The sequence below is a fragment of the Rhipicephalus microplus genome, chromosome X (assembly GCF_043290135.1).
Source record: "Rhipicephalus microplus isolate Deutch F79 chromosome X, USDA_Rmic, whole genome shotgun sequence".
NCBI classification, from domain to species: domain Eukaryota; kingdom Metazoa; phylum Arthropoda; class Arachnida; order Ixodida; family Ixodidae; genus Rhipicephalus; species Rhipicephalus microplus.
Window position 1 is genome coordinate 354,631,109 of NC_134710.1, and position 12,137 is coordinate 354,643,245.

Below are 12,137 nucleotides of genomic sequence, written 5' to 3' on the forward strand. Positions count from 1 at the left end.
CGCCTCGGTGCACATTAACTACGGTCTTCAGTAGGCAGGTGGTAAGGTTTTAGCCTGCTGACGTGCACAACATCACTGGGTGTGGTTGCAGGCAGGCTTGTGGTCTCAGATGCAGGAATGATCTCATAGATGTCGTCGGTTACCTGGCGGATGATACGGTAAGGACCCATGTAGCGAGACAATAACTTCTCTGATAAGCCAACTCGACGAACTGGGCACCACAGGAGAACAAGAGAACCGGGTGAGAAGTGAACGTCAGCATGCCGGCTGTCGTAGATGGCTTTCTGGGTGGCTTGCGAAGCCGAAAGTTTAGAGCGGGCGATCTGACGTGCGTGGTCGGCACGAGCAATAGCGTCGCGTGCATATTCGGTTGACGGCGTTGTAGTGGTTGGAAGTAAGGTGTCGAGTGGTAACGTCGGATCACGGGCATAAAGCAAATAAAAGGGTGAATAACCAGTGGTGTCGTGGCGCGAAGAATTGTACGCGAAGGCCACGTGAGGTAGCGCCAGGTCCCAGTCATGGTGGTCGGAGGACACATACATCGCGAGCATGTCCGTTAGGGTCCGATTTAGCCGTTCGGTAAGGCCATTTGTTTGGGGATGGTAGGAAGTGGTCAGCTTGTGGTGCGTTGAGGAAGAGCGCAGAAGATCGTCGATCACACGGGACAAAAATGCGCGGCCACGATCTGTGAGTAATTGGCGAGGAGCGCCATGCTGTAGGATGACGTCGTGGAGCAAAAAGTCCGCAACGTCAGTAGCGGTGCTGGTAGGGAGTGCTCGAGTGATGGCATACCTAGTCGCGTAGTCTATAGCAACAGCGACCCACTTGTTGTCCGATTGCGACTCGGAAGGACCGAAAAGATCTATACCAACACGGAAGAAAGGTTCGGTTGGGATGGAGATCGGTTGAAGAAGTCCAGCCGGGGGCACAGTAGGTCGCTTCCTACGTTGGCATTTATCGCAGGAGGACACGTAACGGCGAACGGACCGGGCGAGACCGCGCCAAAAGAACCGGCGACGCACGCAGTCGTACGTCCGAGATACACCCAGATGACCAGCAGTTGGTTCATTGTGAAGCTCGTGCAGCACGGTTGAACGCAAATTTTTCGGCACGACAAGAAGGAGCTCAGGGCCATCTGGCTGGAGGCTACGACGGTACAGCGTGCCATTCAGGAGGACGTACATGCGAAGTGACGTGTCGTTCGGAGCAGATTCGAGACGGTCAATAAGTTGTCGCAGAGAAGCATCACGACGTTGTTCATCACGAATCTGAAGAAACTGGGACATTGACATGACGCTGAGGCTAGGCTCGATGTCTGGTTCGTCGGGCTGATCAACAGGGTAGCGGGATAAGCAATCGGCGTCCAGATGGAGACGTCCAGACTTATAAGCAACCGAGTAGGAATACTTCTGTAGGCGTAATGCCCAACGACCAAGTCGTCCAGTGGGGTCCTTCAGAGAAGAAAGCCAACACAGCGTGTGGTGATCTGTGATGACACGGAAAGGGCGGCCATACAAGTAAGAACGGAATTTCGAAACCGCCCAAACAAGAGCGAGACATTCCCGTTCTGTTATAGAATAATTGCGTTCAGACTTAGAAAGCAGAAGGCTCGCGTACGCGATTACACGGTCGTTGCCCCGCTGAGTTTGCGCCAAAACTGCACCAATTCCGTGACCACTCGCGTCTGTTCGCACTTCTGTGGGAGCATCGGGGTCAAAATGTGCAAGAATAGGAGGTGTCGTTTGAGCGGTGATTAGCTGAGAGAAGGCGTCAGCTTGAGGAGGGTCCCAAGAAAATGGGACGTCTTGTTTGAGAAGGTCGGTGAGTGGCCGTGCGAGTGCCGCAAAGTTTTTCACGAACCGGCGAAAGTAGGAGCAGAGGCCCACAAAACTGCGAACATCATGGACAGAGCGTGGGACTGGGAAGTTTGTTACAGCGCGTACTTTCGCCGGGTCTGGCCGTACGCCGGCAGCGTCAACAAGGTGACCCAATACGGTAATCTGACGAAGACCGAAGTGGCACTTGGAGGAATTGAGCTGCAGGCCGGCCCGTCGAAATATGGATAGAATGGTCGAAAGGCGTTCAAGGTGGGTTGCAAAGGTAGGTGAGAAGATGATCACGTCGTCCAGGTAACACAAACAAGTCGACCATTTAAATCCTTGTAGGAGCGTGTCCATCAATCTCTCGAAGGTCGCTGGAGCGTTGCAGAGCCCGAACGGCATGATCTTGAATTGGTAAATGCCATCAGGGGTAACGAAGTTGGTCTTTTCTCGGTCCATGTCATCTACGGCAATTTGCCAGTAGCCAGATCGGAGGTCGAGAGATGAAAAGAAGGTGGCGCCATGGAGGCAATCAAGGGCATCGTCAATGCGTGGTAGAGGGTACACGTCTTTTTTGGTAATTTTGTTGAGGTGGCGATAATCAACGCAGAAACGCCGTGAGCCGTCTTTCTTTTTTACTAATACCACGGGAGATGCCCAAGGGCTTGTTGATGGTTCGATTACGTTTTTCGTAAGCATTTTGGCCACTTCTTTCTGAATCACTTCTCGCTCAGATGCTGACACGCGGTACGGCCGACGGTGAATGGGCGCAGAGTCACCAGTGTTGATTCGGTGAGTGACAGTTTTAGTCTGGCCCAAGGGACGATCGTCGGTGTCAAAAATGTCACTGTATGAGGCCAAAACTTGGCAGAGAGCGTTGGCCTGGTGAGGCGACAGCTCTGATCCAATCATGTTTCGAAACATACCATCGTCTGAGCTGGGTGACCGTGAGACTGCGCTTCGATCAGGAGCAGATACAGCGACAACACTGACATCGTCCTCTGTTATGGCAGTTAGCTGGGCTAGAGACATCTGGCAGGGCAACACTTGAGGGGTGAAACCAAAGTTAAGGAGCGGAAGTAACACACAGTTATCCGCTATGGTCGCGATGGTATAGGGCACAGTAACACTGCGCGTCAGGCGAACGTCAGTAATTGGCGTAACGATATAATCACCGTCAGGAACGGGAGGGGTCGATGACAAAGACACGTACGTGACGGCTCGAGGTGGCAGGCGAACAAAAGTGGTTGGGCTCAAGCGGCTGGTGGGCTTTGCAGAGTAGTCGGCAAAGATTGGTAGATCAAGGCTGAGGGTACCAGACGAACAATAAATTAAGGCCAAGTGTGCCGAAAGGAAATCAAGGCCAAGTATGAGGTCATGAGGGCAGCAGGCTAGCACGGCAAAAAGAACCACGGCGTGATGACCGACAATGCTGACACGAGCAGTGCACATTCCGATTACTGGTACAGTACCGCCATCGGCAACACGTATTGCCTGCGTCGTAGATGGCGTCATAATCTTTACTAAGCAGCAGCGTAGAGAAGCGCTCATAATAGACAGGTGCGCACCTGTGTCAATGAGGGCGGTCACAGGAACATGGTCGACTTGTACTTCAAGCAGGCTATGGTGCGTGGGAAGCGTCAGTAGAGGATTTTCGGTTGTCATTGCTATTGCAGCTTCACCTCTATAAGCTGCAATATTTAGTTTTCCTGCTGCGGTCGTCCAGAGAAGCTCGGCGAGGAAAAGCGCCGAGGTGGCGGAGAGCGGGATTGGCGACGTAGCGGCGACGGGGAGCGAGAGCTGCGGCGACCGGACAGAGGGGCGTCAGGGTAGCGGTGACCGGGCAAAGGGGCGTCAGTGGAAGGCTCGTAAGATGACGACGAGTAGAAATTGAAGGGTGTGGCGTCTGAACGTCGACGGCTCGTCGGATGCATGAGCGCCGAGGTAGAGAAAGTCTGACGTGGTTGGTTTGACCAACGGCGGCGGCAATAGCGAGAAACGTGCCCAGGCTGGTGGCAGGAAAAACAAATAGGTCGGTCGTCGGGTGTTCGCCATTCCGAAGGGTTACGGAAGGGCATTGTTGGAGGTGAACGGCGAGCGTGTCCTCGGGAGTAGGACGGGACTTCAGGGCGTGTCAGAAGACATGCTGAGGGAAGTCCGAGGTTCGCAAACTCCTGCCTCACCACAGCTTGTATTAACGCCACTGACGGCTGTTGTTGGTCAGAGGCGAGCGTTGCGAAAACGGGTGGCTGAAGAGGAGCCGGACAGGCGGCTTCGATTTCCCGACGAACAATACGTGTGACGTTGTCATACGTGGGGGACTGGCGGGCGGCTTCACACGATGAGGTCGCGGCTGTGTTGGGAAGCCGGGTGAATCGCTGAGTAATACGGCGGCTCTTGGCTTCTTCGAACCACCGGCACTCTTTAATTATGGCGTGGACGGTGGCAACGTTGTTGTAAACTAGTAGATTAAATGCGTCGTCTACTATGCCTTTCAGCACATGGGCCACTTTCTCCGACTCACTCATGTGCTCGTCAATCTGGTGGCATAGGGCGATGACGTCGTGAATGTACGCGACGTACGACTCCGTCGACGTCTGTGCACGGGCCACCAGTTGATTCCGCGCTGCGATCTTCCGCGCAATGGTGTCGCCAAAAAGGTCGCGGATCTTTTCTTTAAAGGAGTCCCAGCTCGTAATCTCCGCTTCGTGCGTCTCGAACCACACGCGCGGTGGGCCATCGAGGTAAAAAAGCACATTGGCAAGCATAAGAGTCGGGTCCCACCTATAGCTTGCGCTGACCCGTTCGTACCGGTTTATCCATTTGTCGACGTCAACGCCATCCTGATTGGAAAAGACACCGGGATCACGAGCAGGAGGTAGAACGACGTATGTAGAAGTCACGGTAGGGGCAGGTGGCGAAGACGGTGGTTGTTCAACCTGTGACATGGTTGGACCTATGATGATGCGGCCGTTGCGGAGCTTCGTGATGAAGACGGGGAAGTACCCAGCACGTCCACCACAAAGATGTTACGTAAAAATGACACGAGGTGTGTCTATTCAAAATCTATATACAAAATGATGCGTATGGCGTCGACTAATATGGAAGCAGCACGCGCAACCGACAGACCACTTCTTCGTTGTCGTCTTTTCACCGCTGATACGTCAGCTACGTAGCAATATTCAGAAAACTGAACGCTGTCAAGTAAAAGAGTAGCAGAATGAAATTATTATACGCCGTACATATAGTGAGTGTGCAGGTAACGTATGTGTGACCAACCTTTCTTTTTTCTTTCAGCAAGCCACGATGCACAATAGCGATCTTCTCCTTATTGTCGATAGCCGGATGTGCCGCTTCCACGTGGCATGTAGCCGGTAACGACACGCCCCCATTCATCGTGGTCGTCGACGAATCGGTTACGTAAGTTTTTAGATTACGATTTCTTTTTAACAATAGTCTGCGTACTTTAAACCTCCACTCGATCGTTCTCCATGGTTTCGCATTTTCCTTGTTTCACCAGAAAAGAAAGAATGGCCCATTGTAACCAGCTTTGTCCTAGCATAATGTAGTATTTCACTATTAGTACGTTGCTGGTTTTGAGAGTGTGTCCGCCCAACCTGCCCCTCCATTAGCTCACAAAAACTTACAATGAAAAATACGCCTCAGCAATACTTTGTCTTATAACGGAATAGCATTTCCGATAGTTATAAGAAAAACATTTGTAGTTATGTAATTATTCTTGTGTACTGCAGCTACTTCCACGGGTGAGCAGTCGGGAGTTTAAAAATACCAAACTATCGGCGACCTATTAGAAATGAGGAAAGCCTGATTTCAACATCAATTTGTCGGCAATACCGTAACACAAAATTTGAAAGCTATCCGTACGGAACCGAAAGACAAATCCTGTGTGCAGCTGACGTCATGTCGCAATGGCAGATATAATATTGGAGCTCTAAGTCCAATGAGAATTGACTGACATATTTTGATTTTTCGTTTAATTCAGGTGGAGCTGCTTTAGAATGTCCGAATTAGTAAAGAAAGCGAGTTGAAATTGATGTTAAAAGTAAAGAATATCTTATGGGTAAGCGGTATTATCAACCTAGCAATATCGGGCCACAAGAGGCACAAAGAGGAAGCTTTAGCAGCATTGTTTTAATAACCAAGACTTCAATGATTAGTTCATATGTCGCATCCTTCATTTTACCCAGTGACTAACGTTAGCGTGAGGCGAAGGGAGTGTAACATGCTAAAGAATAGTACGAAGCCCAGGGGTAACAGAAAATACACTGTACAAAATTCAGTGCATGGCACAATTTCAGCCATATCTTAACATTTTATCTCCTTGAACCACGTGGTTCCACTGGAAGGCATCTAGCGATCTTAGCCTGTAGAGTTTAGAACTTTTTGCATGCACACTGACCAAATTCCTACGTTTCGCAACCCTCTGATAATAAACTTTCTCGTACTTTTCTTTCTTGAAAATAAGAATAATCAGGTGGCGCGCATATGACACGACTAACTGCGGCAATTGGCCTGCATTCCGCTCACAGCGCTATTATAAGCAGTGTATTTTATTGTTATACAATGCAGATTTTCCAAAAAAAATATCATAACCTCCAGCGTATGCCACCTTCAAACATGAACTTAACGCAGAAATGCTGCACCATAGCTGAAATTATATTGGAATAACTAATCAAAACTGTTTGTTTGCATTCTAAATATCAACTTCAGAAGAGCTTTTAGCGCTGAAATGTTGTAGGCCGTTACTATTCTAGCCGTACCTATTTCGTGTTCATTACGAAAATTGCACATAATTTTATAAATCAACCCAAAACTTCAATGGCGATGTCGGAAGTGAGCGGGCATGGTAATAATATTGCTCACGAGCAAAAAAAAAGCAGGGGCTCTCTTTTCAGTGTTCGCCATACAACCAAAATGCATGTAGGATGGCGGGTTACCACAAACGAAAAAATATCTATGATGTGGCTTCAATTACAATTGATTGTAATTGTTGTGCACTCTGTCTCTTAAAATAAATTTGTGTTTCGTTGTATCGAGTTATATAAAAAAACTGCGTAATTATAAAACTTTGCGGAGGTCATGCACGTTCATCAAATTAATGATACGTGGGGTTTAACGTCCCAAAATCACCATTTCTTTTTGAAAGACGTGGCAGAGGAGAGTTTCGGATATTTCGACCACCTAGGCTTCTTTAACGTGCACCGAAATCAGAACACACGGGTCTACAGCCTTTTCGCCTCCATCGAACATGACCGCTGCCACCGCTGGGATTCGATCCCGCAACCTGCCGGTCAGCAGCCGAGTACCTCATTCACTATACCATCATGGTGGGGTGGCGTTCATCAAATAAATAATTAAATTGTGGAATTCAACTTCCTGAAAAGTACATATGGTATGTAGTATAGTATGCGTAGGAGTGACCCGTGGCCTCGTGAGGTTTTTTTAACTCGTAACGAAAGCACCGTCGACTACAACTTTTCTCTTCCGCCCTCACTGAAATGCAATCGCTTAGAAGCGATACGTCATAGCCAATGAGCCACGAGGGTCTGTTTTGCAACCACAACAGTAGCTTAAAGTGCATTCATGTCATTCATGCACAACTTCAACAGTAAAGCATCAGTTGGAGCCCCGTGGTCTCTCAACGCAAAAAAAAAAAACAGTTTGTAGATCGGTGGCAAAATACCTGCAAGTATATTTGTACATGCTTCATGTGAGAAGTTGACTACACTGAACATTTCAAAATACAACACAATTTATTGAGAAATTTCTTGATAATACTAAAGCTGAAAGCATTTCTGAACTATGGCGTGAGTGACTTAGAGCATGGCGCTATGATCTTATTGCAGGAATTTCTTCGAAACCATGTACTTCTACTACCTTTACCCCCACTACCATGCTGCGTGCTACTTCACTGGGCCCATAGCTTTCATTCTCTTGGAAGGCTTCCGGAAACGTAAAATATCAAAGGTGAGTGTGAAGAGCAACGGGATTACACAATAACTAGGTTTCTGACTCAAAGTTGGCAAATAAGCAAACAAGCAGCCACTTCATGCGCACATTTATTTCCAGTGTGAGACAAATGCAGGCAACCAAATGGCATACCTTTCAGGCCATAGCTCAAGTGCACGAAAAGGTTTCCGAAGGGACAATTGGTTTCATTGCGATTTCTGCTCTTGCGAGAAATTTGCTTGTAACGGCAAATTTTAAAAAAATCCAAAGGGTATGCAATACTGTAGAAAGATGAAGAAACTAACAAAAGTAGAGGAGACAAAATGTAACACCTTAAGTTAGCAGAACAAGGTGTATATATATATATATATATATATATATATATATATATATATATATATATATGCGGGAAACGTGGCCTGGCTCACAGTCAATGCTTTTCTACTTGACACGATTCCCCCAAAGGAGTGCCGAGCTGCAGACTATAAAACATGAACAAGTGGAGTCCCAAAATGAAAACAAAATCACGGAAATCACATTACAGCTTCGAATGATAGTTACATAAACTTGCACAAACGTTTCACGGGAGAGGGCAACAGTCCGGGGATATCAAGTGGAGCTGTGGTGGGCGAGGCTGGCTACTGTGTTCAGGCCAACAGAAGCACGGCTTGAAGGGAGAAATTACTGATGACACAGCAATTCTTGCGAGCAATGAAGAAGAGTGGAAGTCCTTGTACCATTTTAGGGTCGTATGTCGTAGGCACCGAGTTCTCCGTCGTAGACGCTGCTTTCTGGGTCATGGCTGAGACAGAACGAGTGCTTGCAGCCTGCTTGTGTGAAAACCGAAGCTGATAATACGATGCCTGTGTTCCTTCGTCGTACACGTGGTAGCTGCATGTCTCTTTCGTAGCTTTCTGTGGCCTTCTCTCAGTTTGTTGAATCGTAGACACGGCCTTGAGAACTGGTACAGAAAATTTTGTCGACGTTGCTTTCTGTTAAGATGGTTTAGGCATCCACTTTTTTCTTTGCTTCTTTAATTGGCGTTGTCTCCAATTAAGCCACAAGTGTACTCCTGATGAGGTTTCACTTGTTCACTGTTTTTGTTCGAGTAAGCGTTGTAGTGCCTAGAGTTCGTGTAGTTGCCTTTGTTGAAATTACTCATTTTGTTGTGAAAGTTGGCCAGATGGGTATCTTTCAGAAACTTGAGTCTAATTTTTTTTGCACGATGATGTGATCAATTGTTAGTCCGTAGTCGATACTCTACTGCTGGGCTTGTCTTGCGATGAAAGCAGCGTGACAAATTGATGAGAAAACTTCCAAGATGGTTGTTAGTCATCATTCATGGTAAATTTTTTTGTCAGTTAAAAATGAGCTGGTGTTGGTGGATTCGAAATTTCTGCAGTGCTTTCACTCGCATGTGTTATCACTTGACGATGAGAGCACAATAGACATGGCTTGAGGTGATTCTGATGGCGTATGTTTTTTTTTTTTGCAGCGTGTTGAGGCTGATAATGTCTGTCGAAAGAATCCGGTCTGGAACGTCCGGGTGTGGGCTGGTATTGTGAGGATTCACCAGCTCGTCACGCGTAACTACCGTCACACGTTCTAAACCACCTAGGCCTTGTTTGTGACACGAATCATCAAATGATTTGGGTGGTTCAGTAATATCTGAAATGTGATGCGGTGAACACGTTGAAAATGCCGATTTCCTTGCTCTTGGGAAAGCCGGCCTTACGGTCACTCTTTTGGCGAAATGGTCTAGAATTTTTTCGGTTACGGAGGCTTATCTTGTCTGTTGTGACGTGCAAGTTACCAGTCGGTGTTCGAATGCATTATTTTTTTTCGGAAGAGTCATATGATGGTATGCTGGTGGTATATTTTCTCTGAGGTCTTGTTTGGAAAATGGGCTTACTGCGGGAAGCCTTCGCGTAACTTTGATGGGTGAGTTGAAAAGCCTTCCGCTGATGCTGTGTGGACAGATCTTTATAGTATTCTTTAAAACGGGTGATCATTTCTTCATTGATCTTCTTCCAAGACTCATTGCTCTCGAATATTTCAGTGCGGTAAATTTTGAAAGCCTCACCAGAGACGTAGCCGGTGAAGTTGATGACCATCTCGCGTTCCGACCAGGATGCAGTGGCGGCGTGGAGCTCAAATAGGTTGAACCAGTCCTGTACGGGTCCGTCGTCCGCTGATCCTGTGTATATGGGGATGTCAAGGTCATCTGATGGAGCTGTCGTGATGCTGGCCATGCTGTAGAGTTGGGATGCACTTGTGTGGTCCACGTTCGGCCACTGCGTCCTGCTGAGGTGGTGTTGAATGACGATGGCCAGTTGATGAAGTGGCTGCCAAGTCTTCATGCTGTCGACTCTTGTGACGCTATAAATGGGAGACGTAGTGTGGCTCATACGCCATGTTAATTCCGAAGCACTTCTTCATCTTCTGCCTCTACTATCAGTCACTGCATATATATATATATATATATATATATATATATATATATATATATATATATATATATATATATATATATATAAACTATTCCGCCAGGCATGCCCCATGGCCTATTGTTGTAGTGTGGAATTCAGGGCTACATTTTCCGGGTTTCCGGGTTTCCGGGTTACCGACTCCGCAAGCAAGACGAACGTCGTAGTTATGCTGATTTCGAACGGGACAAGATATATTGTCGGGTATACTACCGTTATGCCAAAAATGCTTCTATGCACCGATCTCCCTCTACGGTAGGCGTTTTCATCCCGACCACCGTTACACGCGGTTTCCGACCACACTCCCCATTGCCACTCGAACGCTCTGTTTCGCCTCTTTCATCTGTAGCCTTAGCCTGCCAAGCGATTGAAAATCTAAAGATAGCAGTTTTTAGAGGGATAACTGCATCGTCGCGAAATGATAGAAATCCTCCTGAATGAACGTCAAATATGTTATTAATGACTGTACCAGGTCAGCAGGTGTTGGCTTTGATAGACACGGGAGGACCTATTTCGGTTATGGGTGCAGACTTATGTTTTCGTTTACAAAAAATCAAGACGCTCTACGTTGGATTATCGCTAAATGGTTGCCTATAAAGCGATAATTCGACAATCAGCCAAATGTACAGCACGTGTCTCCATTGATGGTATTCGTCATCACATCACTTTTGTCGTTTTAGTTTCAGTGCTCACGAACTAATTATAGAAGGGTACTCTTTTTCTTCAGCGCCTGCTTTATTTCTTGCCACCAACGTGTAGTCCAGATGATCAACACTGATCACAGCAGTGAACGTGTCGACGAGAAACAACTACGCTTTTTGGCAGCCTCCAATATCGTACTGCCACCGTGTCAGGACGAATTAGTCACCATCAATTCGATGGTATATTGTCAATGGTGACGTGTTTATAACTCTTTACAGTCACTGTCTAGCTCATGGCGCTGCAATACCCTGCATCCTCATGTGGTTCAAAAATGGTGCTGCAGAAATTATCGGCATCAACCTCACTGTAGAAAATATTTGTTCGCCCCAAGGTTCTACGGTGCTGTGTTACGTGGACACTCAACCAGAACTCTGGTCCTTCTTGATGCCTTGTCAGCTCAGCTACAACAGGGTGCGTCTATTACTTCCTCTGCCTTTGCTGCTGGGATAGATCCTGACCTTCCTGCTTAGCATGCTGCGTTGCTCGAATGGCTTACAAAACACCAGCTTTCTTCGACACCATTGCTTCGGCACTGAGGCAGACCACAATTGCATCTGATTGTATTGACACTGATGGTCAGAGTGTTTTCATCCCTACCGAGTTTCCTGGCCCGAGCACAAAATGATCGAGGAGAACTTTCTCGATATGCTAAAAGGAAATATCATCCGACCCTCTGCCAGTTCTTGGTCATCACTTTGTTTTAATGCAAAAGAAGAATGGATTGGTGCAATTTTGTCTTCACTACAACGTGAACAACATAATCAGCAAAGATGTATACCCGATGCCCCGTATAGATGATGCACTTGACTTGTTGCAAGGCGCGCAATACTGCTCCGCCCTTCACCTTCGCTCTGGATACTGGCAAAATTCCGATGAACGAAGCCGACAAAAAAGGCCACCTTTTCCTCACTGGACAGTAACGAGTTCCCTGTAATGCCCTTCGACCTGTGGAATGCCACCATCACATTTGAAAGGATGACCGAAACTTTTCTTCGTGGCTTCAAGTGAAAAACGTGTGCTATTTGGACAATATCGTCGTGTTTTTCTTCACTTTCGCTGCCCATCTGCGACGTCTTGACAAAGTTGTTACATGCGCCTCGAAAACGCTGGAATTCAAATAAACACAAAGAAGTGTCACTTTGGTTACACAATTAGCAAT

General features: G+C 47.2%; 1 protein-coding gene across 1 annotated transcript in view; it reads left to right on the forward strand.

Moving 5' to 3' along the window:
• The window catches only part of LOC119161143 (nose resistant to fluoxetine protein 6), a 139,167-nt gene that overhangs the window by 103,938 nt on the left and 23,092 nt on the right, over positions 1-12,137 (forward strand). Inside the window, exons 11-12 of the mRNA XM_037413495.2 lie at positions 5,118-5,240; positions 7,688-7,808. Coding sequence (XP_037269392.1) covers positions 5,118-5,240; positions 7,688-7,808 — 244 coding nt within the window. The remainder of the gene's footprint in view (positions 1-5,117; positions 5,241-7,687; positions 7,809-12,137) is intronic.